Below are 21,283 nucleotides of genomic sequence, written 5' to 3'. Positions count from 1 at the left end.
AGCTGGAGGTGTCAGTGTGGCCTTGAGTCAAAGGCATCTTCCTGCATAGCCAAGCTGGAGGCCTTCCCCTGCATTCTGGGGACAGCTAATTGGCTGCAGACAAGAGCACCGATGCACCAATCGGGTGGCAATAGTGGCAGCTTCTATTTCATTTGTACACCCTCTGTCCCCTCCCACCAGTTGCGCTTTAAAATCAAGGGAAAGCTGAGGGTTGATTCCAGAGCCTTCCATCCTCCCCACTGAAGCTGCCTCATGAGCTTTGAGCAGCAACCCTGACTCCTCTCCCTCTTCACTGCAGATTACTTTGTTAAAAAAACTCATTTAAAATTTACTTCTGATTGAAGTTTAGTCTTTCCTTCACTTTGGGTCCTGGACACAATCTCCTGGCGGTCCGTCACTCCTCATCATTGTGGATGAGTTTTGAATGACTCTTTCTCTTCCTGGACCGAGTTTATCACCTGTGAGAAAAACCTCTGTCCTCTCTTCACTCCACGACTAGGAACTGACACGTACTCTTTACTCTAGGTATGTATTCATTGAATATGTGCTCAGTTCTTTTTCTTTTTGACACATCCTTTTTGTGAGTGTCCACCTATTTTGTTTGGCCTAAAACTTGTCCAGAGTCTACGCATGCACAGCGTGTTTGTTTGTAAAGCTTATAAAGCCTCTGAGGACGCACCAAGTGAGAGTGCATGCCTGTCCTAGAAATAGCTCTGAGGAGCAGTGAAGCCAAAATTTCTCTTGTGGTTTGTTTGACCGTGGCTACCTATCTTTGTTGTCAGTATCTTCTCTTTCAATAGTCTTTAAGAAAACTGTAATTTTCCATCACATTATCTCACAGCATGGAGGCGTAAGAAGGGACTGAGATTGTGATCAGACTGTTCTGTTTGTTGTATTTAATGTTGTAAGACCGACGACTAAATACATGTTTAAAAGTGATGTGTATTTTAAGAAGGATTGCAAAGAGTTATCAGTTTAAAATATGTACCTTAAAGATTTTCTGTGATTTTGTTTTAATTTGGAAACCCTCACCATGTGTTTTTCATGCTTATTTTTTAAACCTTCTTCACTGTGGGTCTGCATTTCCTATTCCGTCTAATCAGTCAGATCACCCCCATTTGTCTTAATCAAATTCATCCTCACTGAGGTGTGACTCACCTAGCGTCATCCTCAAGGCTTTGAATGATCTTAGAAAGGGAGCAGCTCCCTTAAAGACAGAGCTTGGCTTCAGCTTGTCCTCTAAGTGGTTATGCTTTTATCGTGATAGCGTCTACTCTTTATCAAATCATTTTGCCGGGTCTTCCACTTTTGACTCGTGCACCTTCTCAACCTTTGATAACATCTCTCTCTGCATCACAAAGCTGGGGGTGGGTATGAAGAGGAGGCAGGCGGCGAGCACTCGGGTCAAGACTCAGTCTGAATGGAAAAGTACTGAGAGTCAGAGAGATGAGCTGATGAAGTGGTTGTTAGGCAGCCAATCATAGGACACTGCTGTCAAAATGCCAAGACGTGCTTCTGCACCTGCATGAAAGCGAGCAATGCAAAGAATGCTTAAACAGTGAAAGCACAATTTTTTTTAAGATTCCTTGAACAAAGAGGCAAGATCAAAAACTGACACCCCCCCCCCCCCCACACACACACACACACACACAAAATGTATTTATTTATTTACTTATTTGTACCCATGAGAGGCTTAAAACATCTTTAAAAAGCTGACAAAACAGAGAGAAGAAGAAGAAGTCTTTCGGTTGACGCTGTCTGGCTGTACCAGTAATGTAATAACATGATAATATAAATAATAATGATTAATAATGTAATTACTCTACTGTACACTGCATGTCAGAGAAAACTAGATGTTTCTCTACTAATCAGTAACAAAAATATCTCCTATCGTTTTCTTTGTGCTCAAAATACCCAAAAATTTGTATCATAACAATAACAGTAATAATTATCTAATTCATTTTATATCCAGAGATTTTTATCTTGATTGACAATCCATTAGGCTTGAGTATGTCACGCCCATGAGATTTCTCCCCATGTTTTTAGTTTGGTGTTTTATCATGTGTTAATCATGTCTTAGTTTTTAAGTCCATGTTTAGTTAAGTTTTGCCATGTTTTAGTTTTGCCATTGTTTTTCCCTCAGTCCCCATGTTCTGGTCATTAGTTTCATGCACTTCACCTGTCCATCGTTTCTCAGCTGCACTCATTTATCAATCACCCTGTTCAGGTGAGATCCTTCTGTTATGGAGGGGGGGTAGGTAGGACACGTATGCAGACTCAGAGGATGAAAGCAAACTGGGATTTAAGGGGATTTTAGCTGAGGAGGAATTTTTATTTATTTATTTATTTTTTACCTCTGTACTTCTTGTTTGTAACGCAGAGAGGATGATTAGTCTCTCTACATTCTGGTAAATTCCCTTTAATACTGTAAGAAGAGTTGACAAATTGTAAAACTGACTGTGCTTTTTCTCTTAAAGGTGACAGTGCAAACTGAAAGCCTGTTTACCATAAACGTCAGCCTTACTCAAAGCCCCTTTTTGCCTGCACCGTATTCATGCTTGAAAGATGAACAATGGAAAAGTACCAGGTGCTGAGGCGTCTGACTGCAGCAAAGACATTTATAGAAGAACAGCTTCATGCAGACAGCGATTGGTAGAGCGTTTCTCGGTATGAAAGGTGTTGTTTTGTCTTTGTGCTCAAAAGGCACAGAAAGGATGGACCTTTTTAAAAAGCCTGATGTGAGTAAGTTACAGGCCACTCCTTGTGCATCTCATATTTGTGACAATTCTAGGTTTGTTCAGGTAGCTGCTGACAGCTCTAAAACTGAACCCTGATGTGTAACTTTGCAGCCCAGACTCACCAAAAAACTTGTAGTAGGAATACCTGTCTACAAAACAAAGCAGTGTCACAAGCCATGGTTATGAATTGTGAGATGCAATACGAAAAGAATAATATAAAAACCCTTTTCCTTTAAAGTCTTAAACTCTCAACGTGTATTTGTAACATCTAGACCTAACCATGTACTCCTAACGTCTAACCCTACCCATTCATGCGTGAAAGCACACTAGAAAAGTAAGTAATCCTGAGTGGCAGGAAGAAGAAAAGTACAATGACTTTGGAAAACCTTGTGCAGGATAAGTAAAAAAAAAAAACACCAATCTGTTTCATTAGCATCTGTGGATTAGCATCTGCCACCATCCCTTCAATCCTCTTTGTTGGCATTTACTGTACACAGACATGTACACTTCCATGCCTATTAGGGTTGATGTTTGGAAACAATCATTCAAGGATTTTGATTGCGTAGTTTTGTGTTATTCTGAAAGAATAAAAAACATCCGGCGCTGAACTTCAGCGCTGCAGCCAGCCAGTTTGGAGTGCTCTCGAAGGAAAGTCTATCATGTTTAAACGACGGTTTCCGTAACTCTGCTGCTCTGAGTATTGCAGCCTACAGCACACATGCTTTAATTATTAATCTGTCATTGAGTTTACTCTGCAAGCAAATGTTGGAGAAATTTGGCTTGTATTGAATGCAGATCTTCACCATTAGAGGAACTCATATGGAGCATTTGTGTTACGTGACTGATTCAGTTTAAAACTTTGACATTTTCCCATTTCTCTTCTTCGTTTGCTGGGTCTCAACCAGAGGTTAGTAACATAAGAGTCTCATTGTCCAACTAAGAGCAGGCCAATGATCCACATCGCCGCATCAGTCCTCCTGAATTACACGAAAGAGAGCAAAGCAGACAAGTATAGTTGGACTCTTCTTCCATAATCTCTAAAGTAGGTCAGTAGTTACATTGATACATGGTATATCCCAAAAGAGGGACTCAATGCCTCTCACTGGTCTGTGAAATGTATAGCATAACGTTACAGAGAAGAGAGTGGGCGGGTTCACCAAAACAGTCTCTACTATGAAAGTCGTAGCTACCTGAAAATGACAGATGGAGCACTGTGGAAAAGTAGAAATGCAAACTAAAATGTTCTAATATACATTACCTATGGATCAAATAAATTCATGCTGTTAAAGTAGCATAAAGCCCTGTGAAAGACAGCTTATGGGTCTCTCAGAAAGTTTTCATGTTTTAAATGTTTATGTTTATTTATGGCAGCTTTGTAAGCTGTGTAGCATCTACTCTTCGGGAATGTTTAGGTATTAATAAACGGGGCAGTGATGGCAGGATGTGAAAGGAAAGTTTAATACCGTAATTAATAACATACTCGTATTGTTCCCCACGTTGCAAAGTATCTCATAACCTAAGCCTTGGAGGTAAAGTTCAAACACGTTCATCTTTAAAATTACATCAACAGCAGACTTTATTTATAGCCTCTTTGTTTTTCTGGCTCAGTTTTCTGCAGTTCAGAGCGATTAGCTGCAATGTGTTAAAGTTCTGTTCCTTATCCTGGCTCGACATACATTATACAGTGCAGAATATCGTAATATTTGTACCTACGGGCTGTAGAAGTTTGTACGGGCACACATGCATTTAAAGAACTATGCAGAACACAGTCATCTCTGTATACTTTTCAGGTTTTTGTTGACTAGCTCCCTCCCATCAGCTCCTCAGCCATTCCTTCTACTACTTCATGTTCACGCAGACATACATTCGCCTCTGACCCATAACTTCAGCTAAATCTTTTCCCAAACATTTCCCTTTTTCATCATAATTCTCCCAAGTGGAAACATATGCATTTTATTTTCACTCAAGTTTTAGGATTTGATCCCAAATTTTTCTGTACAACCAGTGTGGTTTCACAATGCTTTGACTGAGACCTGTTTTTTTTTTTGTTTTATTTTAATGAAAGTGGCTGTTTCCAATAAGTTCTGTCTATAATAAAATCTTTTTATAAGAAACTGCTCCCCTGTCAAATGAGTGGACCTGCATGCATGACACGAGAGAGAGCTTGACTTTGAGAATGAGAAAAATAAACAGTGAACTTGTGACATAAAGCCCATCCTTAGCTCTTCACATTTCCCAATAAAGTTAAACCAAGTCAGGTTAGCAAAGCAGCTGTAAAAGATTCAGAGGTTTTTTCTTCTTTATCTTTTAGCCTTTTATTTTTTTTAGAAGTTGCCTGTCCACTGCATGAGAACAGTATCTGCACACACATATGTACATGTTAATGTGGCTTTGAGATGTGTTCACTTGCCGATGTTTGGGGTCCAAACTAGGGCCGCCCAACCACTGAAGACGGGGGACAACATCTGTCCGCCATCTTTGTCAATGCTGCCAAGTATTATGGTGAGACCCCTTTCGACTCTTCACCCCTCACCCCACCTTTGCCTATGTTTTTTTTTTTCTTCCTCCACCCTACCGTGTCATCTTTTTCTTAACCCATCTACTCGTCTGCCAAGCAAGCAGAGACAAGTCATCTGAGATGCTGCTACTGCTGTCTGTTTTTCCACTGTAGCTTTTCATTCACTTTCTTTCAGTAAGAACACATCCAGAATTTATTTTCCACCCCGCACAAACTTCTTTTATATTCATGTAAATCCATCCTTTTTTCTGTTCATTTTATATCTTTTGTTCTCAATAGCTTTCAGCAGAATATGAATTTTGTCAGAATTACCTTAGTTTGTACTTGAATTTTTGTCAATTTCCCCCCCCCCCCCCCCCCCCCGCCCCCTTGCTCTGCAGTCCTAAAAGTATTTGACACACAAATAAAAAATGTGTTGTTTTGTATGCATTTTACTTTTTTCTTTTTTTTTGTAAAACCTATGCACACAACATCTGTGATATTGTTTTTTGTAGATGCATGACTTGAATCCTAATATCTCTTTAATTCTATCTCTCAACAGGACGCGCACACAAAAGTAGTTCAGAATGGCTCTCGATATACCGGGTCTGGTGGTGATGGCGGTGTTCTACATGGTAATCTTGGCCACCGGCATCTGGGCCTCCATGCGTTCCAGGAAGGAGGAGAAAAAATGCATAGGAGACGGCATGGAGATAACTCTACTTGCTGGACGCAACATCAACCTTCTTGTTGGAATCTTTACTCTTACTGGTGAGGCAGCCACGCAGCGTCCAGTCGAACCAACAGAGCAGAGTTGCAAGTGACGACATATAGCTGTTGTTCACCTGTAATAGTTTAACTTTTTTTCTCCGCAGCTACTTGGGTGGGTGGAGGTTTCATTCTGGGCATAGCTGAGGCAACATACAACCCAACACTCGGCGCAGTTTGGGCGCTCATGCCTGTGCCTTATGTCTTGACCTTCTTCCTAGGTGAGTAAAATGGACCAACGTGCTAAAACTTCGCTCCATCTCTGGTCACCTGTATTTTCGTAGTTTAGTGTGTAAAATGGAGGAAAGTTGTAGTAAAGTAACGGTTAATTGTCACAATTCATAACAATAGTGACTTGTTTGGTCAAGTTTAGGCATCGAAACCTACCTGGTTAGAGGCAGGATTGCCTCAGATTATACACTCTCCCAACTGTCTCAACAAATTCAATGCAACTCAATAGTTTGGATTGTTCCCATTCTCAAAAATCCCCTCATGGGTTGTTTTGGCTATGACTGGCAATCACTGTCAAAGAATATGTGATCTGTAGAGGTTGTGAGAACAACTGTATGTGGAGTATCAAAATAGCGTCCAATAGGATAATGGTGACCTAGTACTTATTCAGTAAAAAGTATACTCTTTTTCAAACCCAAAGCATGTGACATTATTGCCTAAACCCAACAAGGAAGTACCATAGTGATGTTGTGACATGTTGTGCTGACGTGTCACTAAGGCAACTAGCAAAATCGGGTCCATTAACGTGACGGCAGCATTGTAAGAAGAATGTATTTACGCCCTATTTATCACTGTTTTTAATCCTACCCAAGTAGTTATTGTATAGACCCAAAGGAAGTGACGAGTGTTTCAGTCAGCTGTTGTCTCTGTTTGTTAAACTCTGGTTGAAAGTGCTTCATGCAGTCACACCAACTGACGCCCTCCTTAATCTTTTTGAGGAATTTGTGGTTTATTAAAGAAAACAGTTCCTAATGATGTTTTTCCGATGTGGAAACACTAATATGAGTTGTCCTTTACCCGTTTGCAGTCTGTGGGGGGTTACTTCAGAGGACTATGGTCGTTTTTAACTCTTTTGGTGCCATTGACGTCTATAGACGTCAATTTAAAAAAAAACGCTGACTGCGTTTTTTAACGGAGCGGGCTGGGGGACAATCTAGCGGAGTTTGTCACTAAATCTTAGGCTTGTAAACACTAAACAGAGAATATACTGGCAAAATTACCCGGAAGGTGGCAGCAGTGCCACTTTGCACAAAAAAAGAAAAAGCGTGTTTTCTCCATTTTTTGGGTCAAACAGCTGTTTTTGGTGAAACCAACCTATGTTCTACTGTCTATTACTAAAGGACTGAAAATGGTAGAAACAAACTTTTTTTTCCTGATGAAAGAAGAGAGTCTACTCTTTCGTTTGTTAATATCGGTGTGTACATAGTCATAAGACACACTTTTCTGTGGGTCTTGGAAAATCTGTCAAAATACTGTAAAACACTTGGCAGTATGAACTGAAAATGGCTGGCAGCCAATGAGTTAAGGAAATTAACAAACAGTCTATTTAGTCATTTTGAATGGAGGACTTTTTGACCAGTTTAGATGATTTAGATGCATGTTATCGTTCCATTTCAGGGTTAAGATGCAAATATTCCAAGAAGCCAAACAGAGCCAAACAACAGATTCCGTGTTGTTTTGGGAGACTCAAACCTTTCAACTTTTTATCCAAAGCTTCTTACCTTCAGCTGAGGTGTTGTTGCCCACCGGTGCGGCTCCCTTTCCCCTATAACTCCCAACTGACTCCACACACCAATAAAAGTGTCGCTCGTGTTAAAAATAGTTCCAAGAGAAATCACTTTCGGATTGTAACTTGAGGCAACAGGTGCACAGAGATTAGTTCACCCAGAAGCTTAGATAGCTTACCCCTGTATGTGCCAAGCTAACATACTCAGTGTAAACATTTGGAACAGGTGAAATCATCAGCACTGTCACAATAGCCTGCATGGTGTGAGAGCAATGGGAAGCGGAAACTTCAGTCTCTGATGAGGAAATATAACATTCCCCGTTCTGTTCTTGTCCATTGTTGACCAAGTAGGTCCATGAACTCAGCTCAGGGTGTTTATTGTGTTATCTGTAGGGAACACTTGCTTTTTCAGTTGTTCACACACATACATTCTCCCCTTTCATTTCCCTGCATGCCCTCTTCCTTTCCTTCTCAGCTGTGTCTCTCAATGACAGAATTATGGTCATGTCTTGCAGTTTATTGCTTCACCATTTCCACAAAGAAAATCACATCTTGTGCTGTGCCTTCCTTCTGCAGGTGGCTTTTTCTTCGCTAAGCCAATGAGGGAGAACAAGTATGTGACAATGATGGACCCATTCCAACAGAAGTATGGGAACGTCCTGAGCAGTGCGCTGATCTTTCCCGCACTCGTGGCCGATGTGCTGTGGGTGGCACGCACACTTGTCAGCCTGGGTAAGTTACCTCACACTGTAAAAGGGTCTGGCACCATAATGAATGCTCACTAGTGCAATCACATTCTCGCCCACAGATAAGGGTACATAATCTGCACAAACACTAGAGTGGAAAGACAGCTGGCCATGGACAAAGGGTGTTTTCTGGCACCCACTCAGTCATGTCAGTACTGTAGATAATTTAAAGGTAGAAGGTGAAATATTTCACAATCTGAGGACAATAATAACAAAAAACAGCACCTTTTTGAGTAAATCCCTTAAAACTATGTATTGGTTTCTCTACTTTGTATATTTAGCTTAGCATGAGCTGCACAACAAGGTCAACAAAAGTCCTTTTTGAAACGATCACCCTCTAACCTTCTCATCTAAACGGTGATTTTCAGGTTATTTTTGCTCGAAAAAAGAAATGTGCATACTTTGCTAAGAAGCAACAGGGCCAAAGAGCGAATTATTGCCTGAGAATGTCTGTGGGTTTTCAGAATGGCTTCAAAAAAAGAATTAAGGTTAATCCTCACAGGTTTGACCTTTATGCCTGAGATTGTGTCACATTTGCATGTGCTAGGCAGGATTCACATGTATGCATTTTAGTCCCTCTTCTCATTTACTTTAAACGGGGTGACAATTTTCAGGGCTTTTCAGCCAGCAGTCCAGGCACTATTAAAGGTTGTCACTGATTATCGTTACAACTCGACACTTTGAAGAGGACCAACGTCAGCGTTATTACAATGCGTCCCTGTGATTCCTGCCTCAGACCGCATCATTCGGCCACTTTCATGCGTCATATTGTTGTTCAAGTTTAAGCTCAGTGTAGCAGTCACAGTGCCGTGTGGATTAAGAGTTTTTCAAACTTTGACAAAACCAACATTCCTGTGGGGGATGTTTACGTATGTGGATATAAACCAGATCTTCATTTTCTTTCCACAAAGGAAAAAGAGACAGAAACTGCCTAATTTACGTTAACCTTCTACCCTTTTGAGAGTTTTTGGGGAGTCGAACTCCAACAGACGCTCTCCATAAATTGGGATAAACTCGAATGAACAAAGAACCTTTCTGTTGGAGATGTTGGAGGCCTCACTATCTTATCTTCACCATGAATCGCGGTTGACATATTAACACCCTCTCCCACCAGAGAAAGAGACCAGATGGCTACATACGAACTGAGAAGACTTCACTAAGACTCACTTTTAGTCGAATCTTAAAACTATATTAAATGTGTTTGATAACCGTGTACAATTTCTTTCAGGTTTCCAGCTTGATCACAAGACGCATATAGAGACAATTTGTACGATTCTGGCTTAAATATTGACAAAGAACTGATCTTGGTTGAAAATGCCCAACCTGCCTGATGGAACCACATTGCCCCCTAGTGGTCTGCAGTGTTGATTAGTTGAACATTTAAATCCCAGAGGACTCAGTAAAATGGACAAGATATATGCAACTATTAACTTCTAACGATGTCCCTTCGGTATCTATTTGGTATTTGTTTGGTATCCCCATTGTTAACACAGAAAATTAACATTGTGTGGTTCACTATTCATATGTCACGATTTCATAGATATTCATCTGAATTTTGAAAGTCATAATCATCAATTACGTTGTGTGTTATTTTGATGTCTTTATATTGCAAGTCTATGTTATATCTTTAATCTGCATATCTTAACAAGATGTACAAGATGATTTGTGGTGTTTTCAGAATCACCGAGACAAATGTTCTATGAGACGGAGTAATGGAGAAATAAGAGTTTTCTTTGTTCTATCCAGAAATCCCCATATAGCACAGATCATCTTACACAGACACCCAGGCAGACATGCACACAGTTCAAGCATATCATTGGCTGAAAGAGTAGTGTAAGCTTACGTCACGCCCCGCCTCCGAGAGTCAAAACCCGGAGCCCGCGAAAAACACAGTCTCTCGCTCTCGTTCTCTCGTTTTCTGGCTCTCGCTTCAGGCGTCTTGTTTCTGGCTTCATGCCACTTGTTCCAGAAGAGTTCCAACCCAGAGTTTCAGAAGGAGATTTGAGCAGAGAACAGTTGCTCAGAGAGATTTGGAGATGGTTTGAGCAGAAGAGAAGAGCTCACCAGAGTTTGGGAGTTTTCCCATAATCTCAGGAGAGAGCGGAAGGACGTGAGGATGAGCGATGCAGAGGACGACCGGAGGAAACCCTCCAGTGAGACGAGAAAGAAAGACCCGAACAAAGATAAGAACAGGATGAAGTTTTCCTACCAAGAAAACCAACTCCAAGCAACCTTTTATTAATCTTCTGTGAACTTAAGTTCACTTCATCAGAGAAGCAACGGACCCACTGACACTCAGAAGATTCGATCATCTAACCACAGCCCTCGGCACCATCGTTCCCGTTTCCCGGTGAAAGAAGCAACTGAGAAGTCCGCTAAAGTCAGCCACCACAACCAGGAAGGCCCAGAGAGCGGAAGAGAAATCCCCTCGGACCCCGCGTGGCCGCTGCCGTGTTCCGAGCTGACTAAGCAGAACTTCAGCACAGTAAGACCGACCCGTTTTCACCTTAAAGTGGGTTTGATGGACGTCTCGAGGCTTTCACAGAATGATACATTAATCCGAAATGTCAGTATTTAGTGTCAAATAGTCAGCCAACCTCAACTATTTGAATACATCCAGTATCTCCCCATTCCCCATATTTTATTTTCCATTCACTAAGTGTTTTATATAATCACCCATATTCAATGCATCTCCTGTTTGTTTTAAAGGTTCATGTTTTGGTCATATCATTTTAATAAATAGTTCATATATCTATATATATGTTATAATCACAGATTGTGTCGTATGCTTTCTTTACGTAATGTCTGTCCAACCAAACGAGAACTTCACGAAAGTAGCGAGATATGAGACTGATTATTAATTGATTATTAATTGATTATTAACTGATTATTAATTTAACATACCAGGATCGTAATATTTCAACAGTTTTCCTACCTGACTGTAATTAAAGTAAATTATAGGTAGGTGGTGCCCTAAATTCGAGGTTTTAAAGGTTTATTTGAGACAGTGAAAACGTCTTATAAATCCTTATATTTGATGCAAATGCCCGATAACGCTACATCAGTTAGTAGATCATGTGAAAAATGAAGGATAAAGGGTTTATTATCTGGTATTATGTAAGTGTCTAAACTAAATATACCACCCTTGGTGTGCATCCTGAAAGTGAGAATGTGTAGTTTTAAAATACAAATTGGTATGTGGGATCATGCTAATAATACAAAAACTAATTAGTTCTAACCCTTTTACTTCTAAATATTAGTCATCAGACGTGCTATGCCTCAATCTTTTGAACTTAGACATATAACTGCAGAATAGCTCAGTGACAATTTCTTTAACATCTGTAAGAAAAATCTAATTGCATAACTGTAATATTTACTCCGCAGGAAGTGAGGCTTGGTAACAGCCAGTAATACAATAATGCTACAGCTGCTCCCTGCTGAGCTGCAAGCTGCTGCTGAAATGATTCAAGAACACACGTTGACTCACTAAAAATAACTGCTGCTGCTGATAAGTAGTACTATACTTGTAGTATTATATTTGTGGATTATCATTTTGAAGTGAGAAAAATGCTCAGAGGAAAAGATGGATGATTTTAGGTGTACAGTGGCTCCTTTTCATGTTGCGGTATTCTTTAAGTGATGATTGTGTGAGAGATAGCGTGTTATGTAATGCAAGTGTGTGTGCTTGTGAGAGAAAATTTGCGGGTTTTCCTGTTAACGCTGTTTTCTTTTCCAGTGTTGTTTGAAAAAGGGGGTTAAACATCGAGCAGCCTGTTGATTGTGAGAGGTGATATATTATTCAAGACTGCTGTGTTATAAGACTTTTTTTTCCCAATAGATTATATCAAGGCTAATACTGACCGACCGGGTAAACGTCACATGCTAAATCCCGATTTATTTCTTCAAAAAATGTTTTAAAAGGCTTGAAGAAAAGCAGTAGTTTGTAGGCAGTGTTTAAGCTTTCCACAAAAGGATTGGTAGAGAGGCGGGAATGTTCTTGTCACTGTTGTCCAAACCTATTAAGCAAACATAGAGTCAGGGGATCCCTTACTTCTAAGAAAAAACAGTCGCGCAGACATCCTTGACATGCACTCAGCATCGCATGCACGCACACAAACACAAGCACAGAAACAGTTGAGATTCAAGAGAGTGTGCTGAGTATTTGACCCTGGGAGTGTATGTGTAATACAAACTGAGTTTATGATCTGCTTGAGGGCGTGTGTGTGTGTGTGTGTGTGTGTGTGTGTGTGTGTGTGTGTGCGTGTGTGTGTGTGTGTGTGTGTGTGTGCGTGTGTGTGTGTGTGTGTGTGTGTGTGTGTGTTTGTGGGGTGGTGGCTCAGTGCCAGCAAAGATTTAACATTTAAAACACATTTTCATGCGCTATCACATGGCAGTGAGTTATCAACAACTTACAGTCATGGTCGAAAGAAATCAGTGACTGGGCAGAATTTGAAAGGAGCGTATTTGGGTGTTCATGCGTGTGTCTGTGCATGTGTATGAGGTTTGTGCGTGGGGCAAGAATCTAAAAACAACACGGAGGGTTCTGTATGCCCATCCCTGGTACTATCCATTAAGTCTCAGGAGCCCCTGAACCTCATTCCACCTTCCCTCTTCCTAAATTTAGCACAGAGGAGAACAGCACAGCTCAGCACAGAACGCTTAAGAGACTTAGAACTATATCTGGAAAACAGTCCATTCAGGAACTATTTATGATGCAGCGATTATGTTACGTCATGTGTCACTGCTACGAGAAATGACCAAACAAACACCTTATTGGATCTGGTTGGGATGTATCCAAGTCAAGTCCAGATTTAGTTGATATTGAAGAGAATGTATCTAGTTTAACACCTTGTAGTCAGGCAAGAAAATCTATACAAAAATGATACTGATAACATTAATGCAAAAAGTGTAAAAAAAAAAGCAGGGTTTAAGGTTTGTTCATGTATGTAAAGATGGCCTTTATATTGACCATAAGCCTATACATTTCGTTCAGATATCTGAGTAAAAGGTAACCAACGACTGCAACATCCGAGGCACAAATATCTGTCTGAAGAAAACTTAGATTATAAAAAATCCCTGAATGGTTTAACTGTAGCTGATATGATGAAAAGAAGCCAGGAAATTAAGGTGGGGTCACAAAGGGTAAAGTTACATTAACAAAAATTGGGGTGAAGGGTCTAACTGAAAGGGGCAGGTCTCTGCTTGATGATGCAAAGGTAGTGGGGAAGACAGAAAGTTGAGACGGGATGTGTTAGGGGAGGTGGGCACAGCGGGATGTGGGGTGAGAGGTCAGCAGGGTGGTGAGTGGGGATCGATGGTGCCGATCTGATACTTCTCTGTTTAAGGGCATTGTTGTGGTGTGGCTGCAGGCTGCGGCAGGGGGATCCCTGGCAATGTGGGAGAAGAGACGGTGAAGGTAGTGATGTTTTGCTTGCCTTGTTTGAGTAACAAGATGTCTTTTTACTTTTATTATTCACTTGTTTACGTTTCCTTTTTTTTTGCACTAGTTACACTATTTGAAGACACTCTTCTTTACCTCCTTTTTTTTTTTTTTTAATAAATTGAAATCATCAGTATTAAAACGGTGATAATTCACCCAAAAGGGTGAAGAAGGAATTATTCTGAGTCACAATCAATAAGCTGCCTCTGTTATGTGTTTTATCAATGGTTCTGTTGTAATTTTGTCTTTATAACTTTTACGTTGGACTTTGGATGCTCCTTAAAGGTTTAAATAACAGTCACCAAAGTGTAACTTTATTTCTAATTTGAATTACATCCATGTAATCTGTTGCCATTTTGTTGTTAAAATGTGAGTGTTAATACTGCATTTTAGTAAATGACCAGAATAACAATTGTAGCTTCTTATTAAATCTTAAGCATAGAGTGGAAGCATGTATATTATTGTGTGTGCCTGTGTGAGAGGGAGAGACTGAGACTCTAACAAACAATTTTGATTAAACAGTGTCTGTAAACATTTGCATGTACCTGTAGCAACAAAGATCTGCACATTAGTCCACTTGCTGTAAGACATTGCGTCTCTGTCAGTGCTCCGGAGCTCCATTTCTCTGCTGTGTTGTTCCAGGTGGAACTATGAGTGTGATCCTGGACCTGCCCTACGTCTACTCCATTATCATCTCCTCAGTGGTGGCCATGGTCTACACACTGCTGGGGGGGCTCTACTCTGTGGCCTACACAGATGTCATCCAGCTTATTCTCATCTTTGTCAGCCTGGTGCGTAAAACATCTACCGACATGTTCAAAGTGAGGCAGAGCTTTACAGCTCCAGCTCTGCCTCACTCAAAGGCTGTCTCAAATTAGTCACACAGCAGCAAGAAAAAGAAAGATCTGGATGACAGCATATTGAGGGATAAAATTTCAGTAGAGTCCAAAGGTATCTTGATAACAATGCCAGCTGATTAAATTACCTGTTAATTTAAAGCACGTTCAAAACGGATGTCAATCAAACAAAGCAAACAAAGCAGCTGACATTTGAACTCATTAGATCTCTGATGTATTAATAATGCCACTTGAAGACCTGCTCAGACCAGGATTGCTTACTTATTTAAGGGAAGGCTTGGTATTAAACGGATAACATTGAATTAGGTGGTACTGTAAAACCTCTGATGCTGCAGGATAGAAAGTTCACACAATCTATTCAAAAGAAACACTTATACAAGGACTCCAGTCCCAGCTGCTGCCAGCTAATTTCTTCTGTGGTACAATTTACACTCTGACACATGATCAAATGTGTTTTAATGCCACGGTAGCGTCCCGTTTTGCTAGCTGGCAAGTCAAAACTCATCTTTTATAGTTTGTTTAAACGGCAATTTGACATCTGTCATTTTCCCCAAAATACTGACAAAGCAAAAAAGATCATTTATTACTTTAAGCATATATGACACTTATAGTCTACCCCCACACAACTGTTATTGAGCTTCTGATAATATCTCATGTTCCTCATCAGCAGATAGAGTTTTACTACATGAATTTTCCTTTTTAAGGTCTATGAAAACACTATTGCCTAACATAGATATAACAGCACAGAGCAGCAAATGTTGTTTTTTTTTGGCATGACTGAAATGTGCTCAAACATAAGATGACATTAAGATGCTGCACATCACTCGGTAAACACTCTTCAGCTGCTGCTCTTTTTTGCCAGATTTCTAAATTAACACTCCCCCAGTAATCAGATTAACTGAGTCCTCGTGTTTGTGCATACAGTGGGTGTGTGTTCCTTTCCTGTTGACCAACCCTCACTCTTTGGACATCTCGCTGACGGCATACAATGAGACTTTCCAGGCTCCTTGGGTGGGTACAGTGGAGCTTGATGAGGCCGGCAAGTGGTTTGATGACTTCATGCTGCTGGTGAGTGGAGTCGGGGAGGTTGCTATACAAGTACATACACACAGTGTGTGCTGAATGTCCTCTCCTGCCATCACAACATTTTGATTAAATTCAACCCAGCTGTTGAATTGAATAAGCTTATTTCATTAAGTGAGAAAAAACAGCCAAGCATGATGACACCAGAGTCTTTACAAGACTGTTCCTCTTGTCCTGTATTTCTGATAAATATCATTCCTGTCATCATGTCTAATCTTGTTTTTTTTGCCAGGCTCTGGGTGGCTTAGCCTACCAGGCATTCTACCAAAGAATCCTGTCTGCCTCGTCTTACACCCAGGCTCAAGTGACCTGCTTTGCTTCTTCAGCCGTCTGCCTGGTGCTGGGTATCCCATCTGTGCTGGTTGGGGCTGTGGCTGCATCTACAGGTACACCTTCTTAACTTTCTTCTTTCTCCTGGCTTAGTGCCTAAAGCATTTTGTCACCAAGCTTGGCTCTATCGCACTGATTCCTGCCCTCTGACATTCCTAAATCCAAACATTTGCTCCAAATCTCCCCAGACTGGAACTCCACTGCATACGGTTTACCCACCCCATATGAGAACAATCAGGCAGGATCCATCCTCCCCATCGCTCTGCAGTACCTCACACCGGCCTACATCTCAGTCATTGGCATTGGAGCCGTTGCTGCCGCTGTCATGTCCTCCATGGACTCGGCCTTGCTGTCCTCCGCCTCGTTGTTCTCCTCAAATATCTACAAGAACATCTTCAGGAAGCAGGTTAGAAATATGATGAAATATGATGGGCCGAAGAATTATGAACTACAGTATTCCATTAAAAAAGGAAGTTGGAAATTGAAAAAAAAAGCATGTAATGAATGTAATACGGTGAAGCAGCTTTTAGCTGTTATGCTGCACACAACTGGAACAAACTACCAGCAGAACTGAAATCAGCCACAACTGTAAGCACTTTTAAATCCAGGTTAAAAACATTTCTCTTTCGGTGTGCTTATGGTTGAGTTTATATTTTTCTTATTCCCCTCTTCTTTGATTGCTTTAATTTTTATTCTATTTTTTCTTTTTTTCTTTAAATTGCTTGTTTTTATGCTGCTTTATGCTGTTCTTTTAAATGCCTTGTCTTTATGTAAAGCACATTGAGTTGCCTGTGGTATGAAATGCGCTATATAAATAAAGATGCCTTGCCTTGCCTTGCCTAATATCCATGATATAAGATGGTAAAGAATCGTGTGTGGGTAAACATTAACAAACCAGATATTGTATAGTTTTACTCTACACTGAAATGTCACCAACAAGAAATGATTCTATGCCGTTCTGTACATACTGTACAGTCAACCCACAGTCTCATATGAAGCTTTGTTTATTATGTTTCCTCTATCACAAAAAGCAAAAAACAATGGACTGTTTCACTGTTTCATCCCCTAAAGGAAAGCTCCATGTAATGAGCCACTTCAGTGCTGGCTTCCTATGTACACTGGGATTTCTTTTTAGGGGATAAGTTGGCCTAAGAGTCTGTAAGACAAGGCAATCGTTACATTCAGACATTGTATAAAAAGATGTGATGTGAAATTTGACTTTCCCTTGTTCTGATTCCCTCTGCTCCTTTAGGCCTCTGACAATGAGATGCAGTGGGTGATCCGGATCTCGGTGGTGGTGGTGGGTCTTGCCGGCACTGGCCTCACCTTCCTGGACAACAGCGTCCTGGTATTCTGGCTCGTGGGTGTGGACATGTCCTACACTATCATGTTTCCTCAGCTGGTTTGCGTCCTCTTCTCCAAGGTGTCTAACGGTTATGGAGCCTCTGTAGGCTACATCCTAGCCTTCGTCTTGAGGGTGCTGAGCGGCGAGCCCCTCATCGGCCTCCCACCGGCCATCAGGTTCCCCGGCTGCCGGCTCGATAAAGAGGGGAAGTTGACCCAGTTCTTTCCCTTCCGCACTACCATTATGATCACCTCTCTTCTTTCCATCCTGCTTGTTTCATGGTTGACATCCATCATTTTCAACAAAGGCCTGCTGTCTGACAAATGGGATGTGTTTGACATCAAACGCAAGCAGATAAAAACAGCCAGAGCCACGGACATCAAGACGGACCACACCAGCGAAGAATCCTCTCAAGGCAAGCAGCTTCTGGACACAACCAGCTGCTGAGGAGGTTCCCAAAGAAAGACAGAGAGGATGCGCACTGGCTGAGGGTGAACGTGTGCGTTTGTCTGTGAGCCAAGACATCATAGAGAGAGAACAGCAGCAAAGGCTCGACATTATGCACAGATTCTGTACAGTAACAGTAAATATATAGTGATTACGTGTACTTATTCCGTCATCCATCACCGAAAGCAGTCCACTCAAAAAACTTCTTCAAACCAAGAAGCCATTAGAGTAAATTTCCTTGTGAAAAATCAGGGAAAGAAAGAAAGAAAGAAAGAAAGAAAGAAAGAAAGAAAGAAAGAAATTATATTTTTGGGTACATCCTAAAAGTGAAACACCTTATGCCTCACGTTTGCTATTTAATAAAGAGCAGACTTTTGTGAATTTTTAAAGATATCTGACTGTATTTTTGCAGCCAAACTGCCCCTTCACAGCGGTGGGCTTCTTGTTGGCAGGCCTGAACTCATCTGATTTCTTCTTCCCCTTAGTTGATCAGTGCGCACTACTTTCAACACCTGTAACTCGTCTTGTCTTTTGCTAATCAACTACAGATTGTTAGTTTTAAAAGAATCAAAGACCAACATGCAATGTACTATTCCCTAATCACTAAAGTGCCTGGCTGTAAAGTCCAGACTGGAGTTTCTGATTTTTGTAGAAATCTGTAAATATATGAAGGCAGTTATGTTCACTTGTTCAAGATGTGAAGATTTAGAGTTACATGGAAATCTTCACAGGTCAATATTTACCTGTAGCTCTCAGATACAGTTCAGCTGACACCAGCAAGTTTAATTCCAACCACACTTATATCATTTGAAACCCCGGAGGTACAGATTTTACGAGGAGTCCCACCCTGACTGCTCCACACTCAATGGAAGTGACACAAACACTATTTCAGGCTTTCTGAATGTCCGTTTTTTCCCATGTAATATTTATGAATATGATCTGTTCTGTTATGAATAACACCAGGGAAAGACTTAACTATCAGTCCATTCCCCTCCGCTGCATTTTGGTCAAATGATACGTTAATTTGGCAGTTTTGTGCACAGAGAGTTCACCTGTCTTTCCCTCCTCCTCATTTTTCTTCTCCACCTGTTCATGTCGGTTATTTTTGGAATGTATTGTTTTGTTTATCATGTATGCAGAGCTGTAGTTTACAGTGGGATCATTTTTTTTTTCCTGCAGTTAAAATGCTGAGTCACGTTTCCTAACAGTTTAAATCTTTCTCCCTTTTCAGTGATTTTTTTTAATGACACGTGTATTTTTATTTTTTAGACCTACTTTGTTGTATTGAGCCTGTAGTTGTTTGTTGTGCAAAGATATTTCTGCTAATGTGGGAAAGTCAGAAAGCCCTCCTTTACCATCTTATTGACTTTAATATCACTGGAGACGGGTCTCAGTCCTCTATCGGCGGCTCATTGCTGGACATGCTAACATGGGTGGTTTTATTGTTGATTTTAAGTATCAAAAACTTTTCAAAATATGATTCTTAGCTCTATCCAAAGCATACTGAGTGAATGTCAACAAGCTGTGTATCAAAACAGGGTGTGTGCAGGACACAATGCATGCATCATTTTACGTGTGATTGGGATTTCTACCTGTATTTTACTCTTGTACTGTATATATACACTTTTTATTTTTTATCTAAGTTGAATAGAAAGTAAGCATCTTTTAAAGCAAAATAGTTTCGCCTTCGGTTTTGCAGAACAACAATGAGGCCGTTCACTTGTGTCTTAACACATGAGCAGAAAAAAAAACACGTTTTATTTCAACACGCCTGTCCTCAGACGTATGAGATAATGTCGCCCAACTTGATTTGACAGAAGAAAAAGCTGATCATCAGTCGTTAGCATGCCATCCACAATACTGTGAAGGATCATTCATCCTAGATAATGGAGTGTCGGTGCACTTCAAGACTTACTTTCTTGATGAGTCGAGCATCATTTGAGAGTACTGGACAGTTGCATTGGTTTTTTATCATGCGGTAATGGTGAGTTCCCTATTGTATTTTTTTCCTTAAGGGTTACTTGGTTTTATAATATTATGCACGTTGATTGTCATTAACTGTGTTGTTTGTATTCTGAACCTTTCCAAAAGGCTGTTTTCTCTTGCCAATTGGCAACGTCCTACTTTGTACGCTGAAAAGTAAATCCCCATGGGGTGATGTTCTGTCAGAATAAAGGCTGAAACTGAGTTGTGGCGTGTTTACTGTCTGAGTCATCGCGCTTAAATAAAGCAGCACACACAAGTGTTCCAAGCAATGTTCTGCTGAATTGTTAAGTTTTCCCAAGCTGTGAATATAGCAACTTTACTTTTTATGAACAGAGATCCTCCTTGGAGCATGTCAGTAGTAAAAACTGCAAACAATGGCTTGAGAGAATTAGAAATATAGAAGTGAATGCCCAGATTTCCCTCTGTTCCCCCTGGTAATAAAACAGCTCTTTGTTTTAATGGAAACTGTGGTTTCGCTGGACATTTTCCATGAGATGCGTGTACGATCCTGTACGACCAAAAGGAACAGCTTGTAACAAACGATCTGGTTTGAAGGCCGAATGTCATTTTCTAAATAAAAAAAAACATAGTTAAACTGGAGATGCATTGCAGAGCCTGTCCGGGGGTGTCCCCTGCCCAACGCCCAGTAGTAACTGGGATAGGCCCCAGTCCCCTGCGAATCAAAGCAAACATATCACATTTCGGCAATCTCAAAAAGAGAAATTAAAGAGTCAAAAACATCTTTAAACTCGATTTAACTTGCACAGGCAACAGGGTAATAATACATGAATGCAGTTTCCGCAAGTATGAAAGTCTTTAATTAACCATCTGACTAATAATGCCACTAATGCTATTTTGGGTATATGGATGATTTAAAAAAGCGGAGTGTCTATTTGAACCCCTGGTACAAATAGCCTTGGCCACACAGCTGAGCTATTCACACCCCGTGACGTAACACCAAAATAAAAGCTGCTGGCTTGCACAAAAAACATGGCGGACATCCGTTTTTTCGTCATCAGAAAGTGAAGAATACTGCTAGGTTTCGGCACTAATATCTGTTCCAATTAAAAACTAGATGGAAACATTGTGTTTTATTTTCATAATCGGTGTTCAGTGAACACATTACAACCGTCAGTTTGTTAGTTTTTAGAAATTTCGTGATCATGACGTTCAGCCAAATTAACTATAAAGTTACCTGCACACCACAAATAGATTATAGGATCTACTAGCGTAGTGGTAAGCGATTTGGGTGAAGACGCAGGAGTCCAGGGTTCGGTTCTTGCTCGATGCATTTTGGAAGTGACAGTT

The 21,283-nt window shown here is 40.6% G+C and overlaps 1 protein-coding gene across 3 annotated transcripts; it reads left to right on the top strand.

The window, feature by feature from the left end:
• The first annotated feature begins 200 nt into the window (after window positions 1-200).
• On the top strand, window positions 201-20,176 carry LOC142378695 (high affinity choline transporter 1-like). Of its 3 annotated transcripts, XM_075463506.1 has the most exons (10): window positions 201-525; window positions 5,171-5,240; window positions 5,798-6,006; window positions 6,111-6,224; window positions 8,318-8,473; window positions 14,570-14,718; window positions 15,709-15,852; window positions 16,100-16,253; window positions 16,386-16,603; window positions 17,450-20,176. In XM_075463506.1, the coding sequence occupies exons 3-10, from the start codon at window positions 5,823-5,825 to the stop codon at window positions 17,987-17,989; spliced, it is 1,659 nt and encodes a 552-aa protein (XP_075319621.1). In that variant the 5' UTR covers window positions 201-525; window positions 5,171-5,240; window positions 5,798-5,822; the 3' UTR covers window positions 17,990-20,176. The 3 variants fall into 3 exon arrangements, with proteins under 3 accessions (XP_075319621.1, XP_075319622.1, XP_075319623.1); XM_075463507.1 differs by lacking the exon at window positions 5,171-5,240; XM_075463508.1 differs by lacking the exons at window positions 201-525; window positions 5,171-5,240; window positions 5,798-6,006; window positions 6,111-6,224 and adding an exon at window positions 13,857-13,903 and having other exon boundaries at window positions 8,437-8,473.
• The last annotated feature ends 1,107 nt before the right edge of the window (window positions 20,177-21,283 follow it).

Source organism: Odontesthes bonariensis, chromosome 4 (genome assembly GCF_027942865.1).
Source record: "Odontesthes bonariensis isolate fOdoBon6 chromosome 4, fOdoBon6.hap1, whole genome shotgun sequence".
NCBI classification, from domain to species: Eukaryota; Metazoa; Chordata; class Actinopteri; order Atheriniformes; family Atherinopsidae; genus Odontesthes; species Odontesthes bonariensis.
The sequence above is the reverse complement of the archived record's forward strand: the minus strand, read 5'-3'. Positions and strand labels throughout refer to the sequence as shown.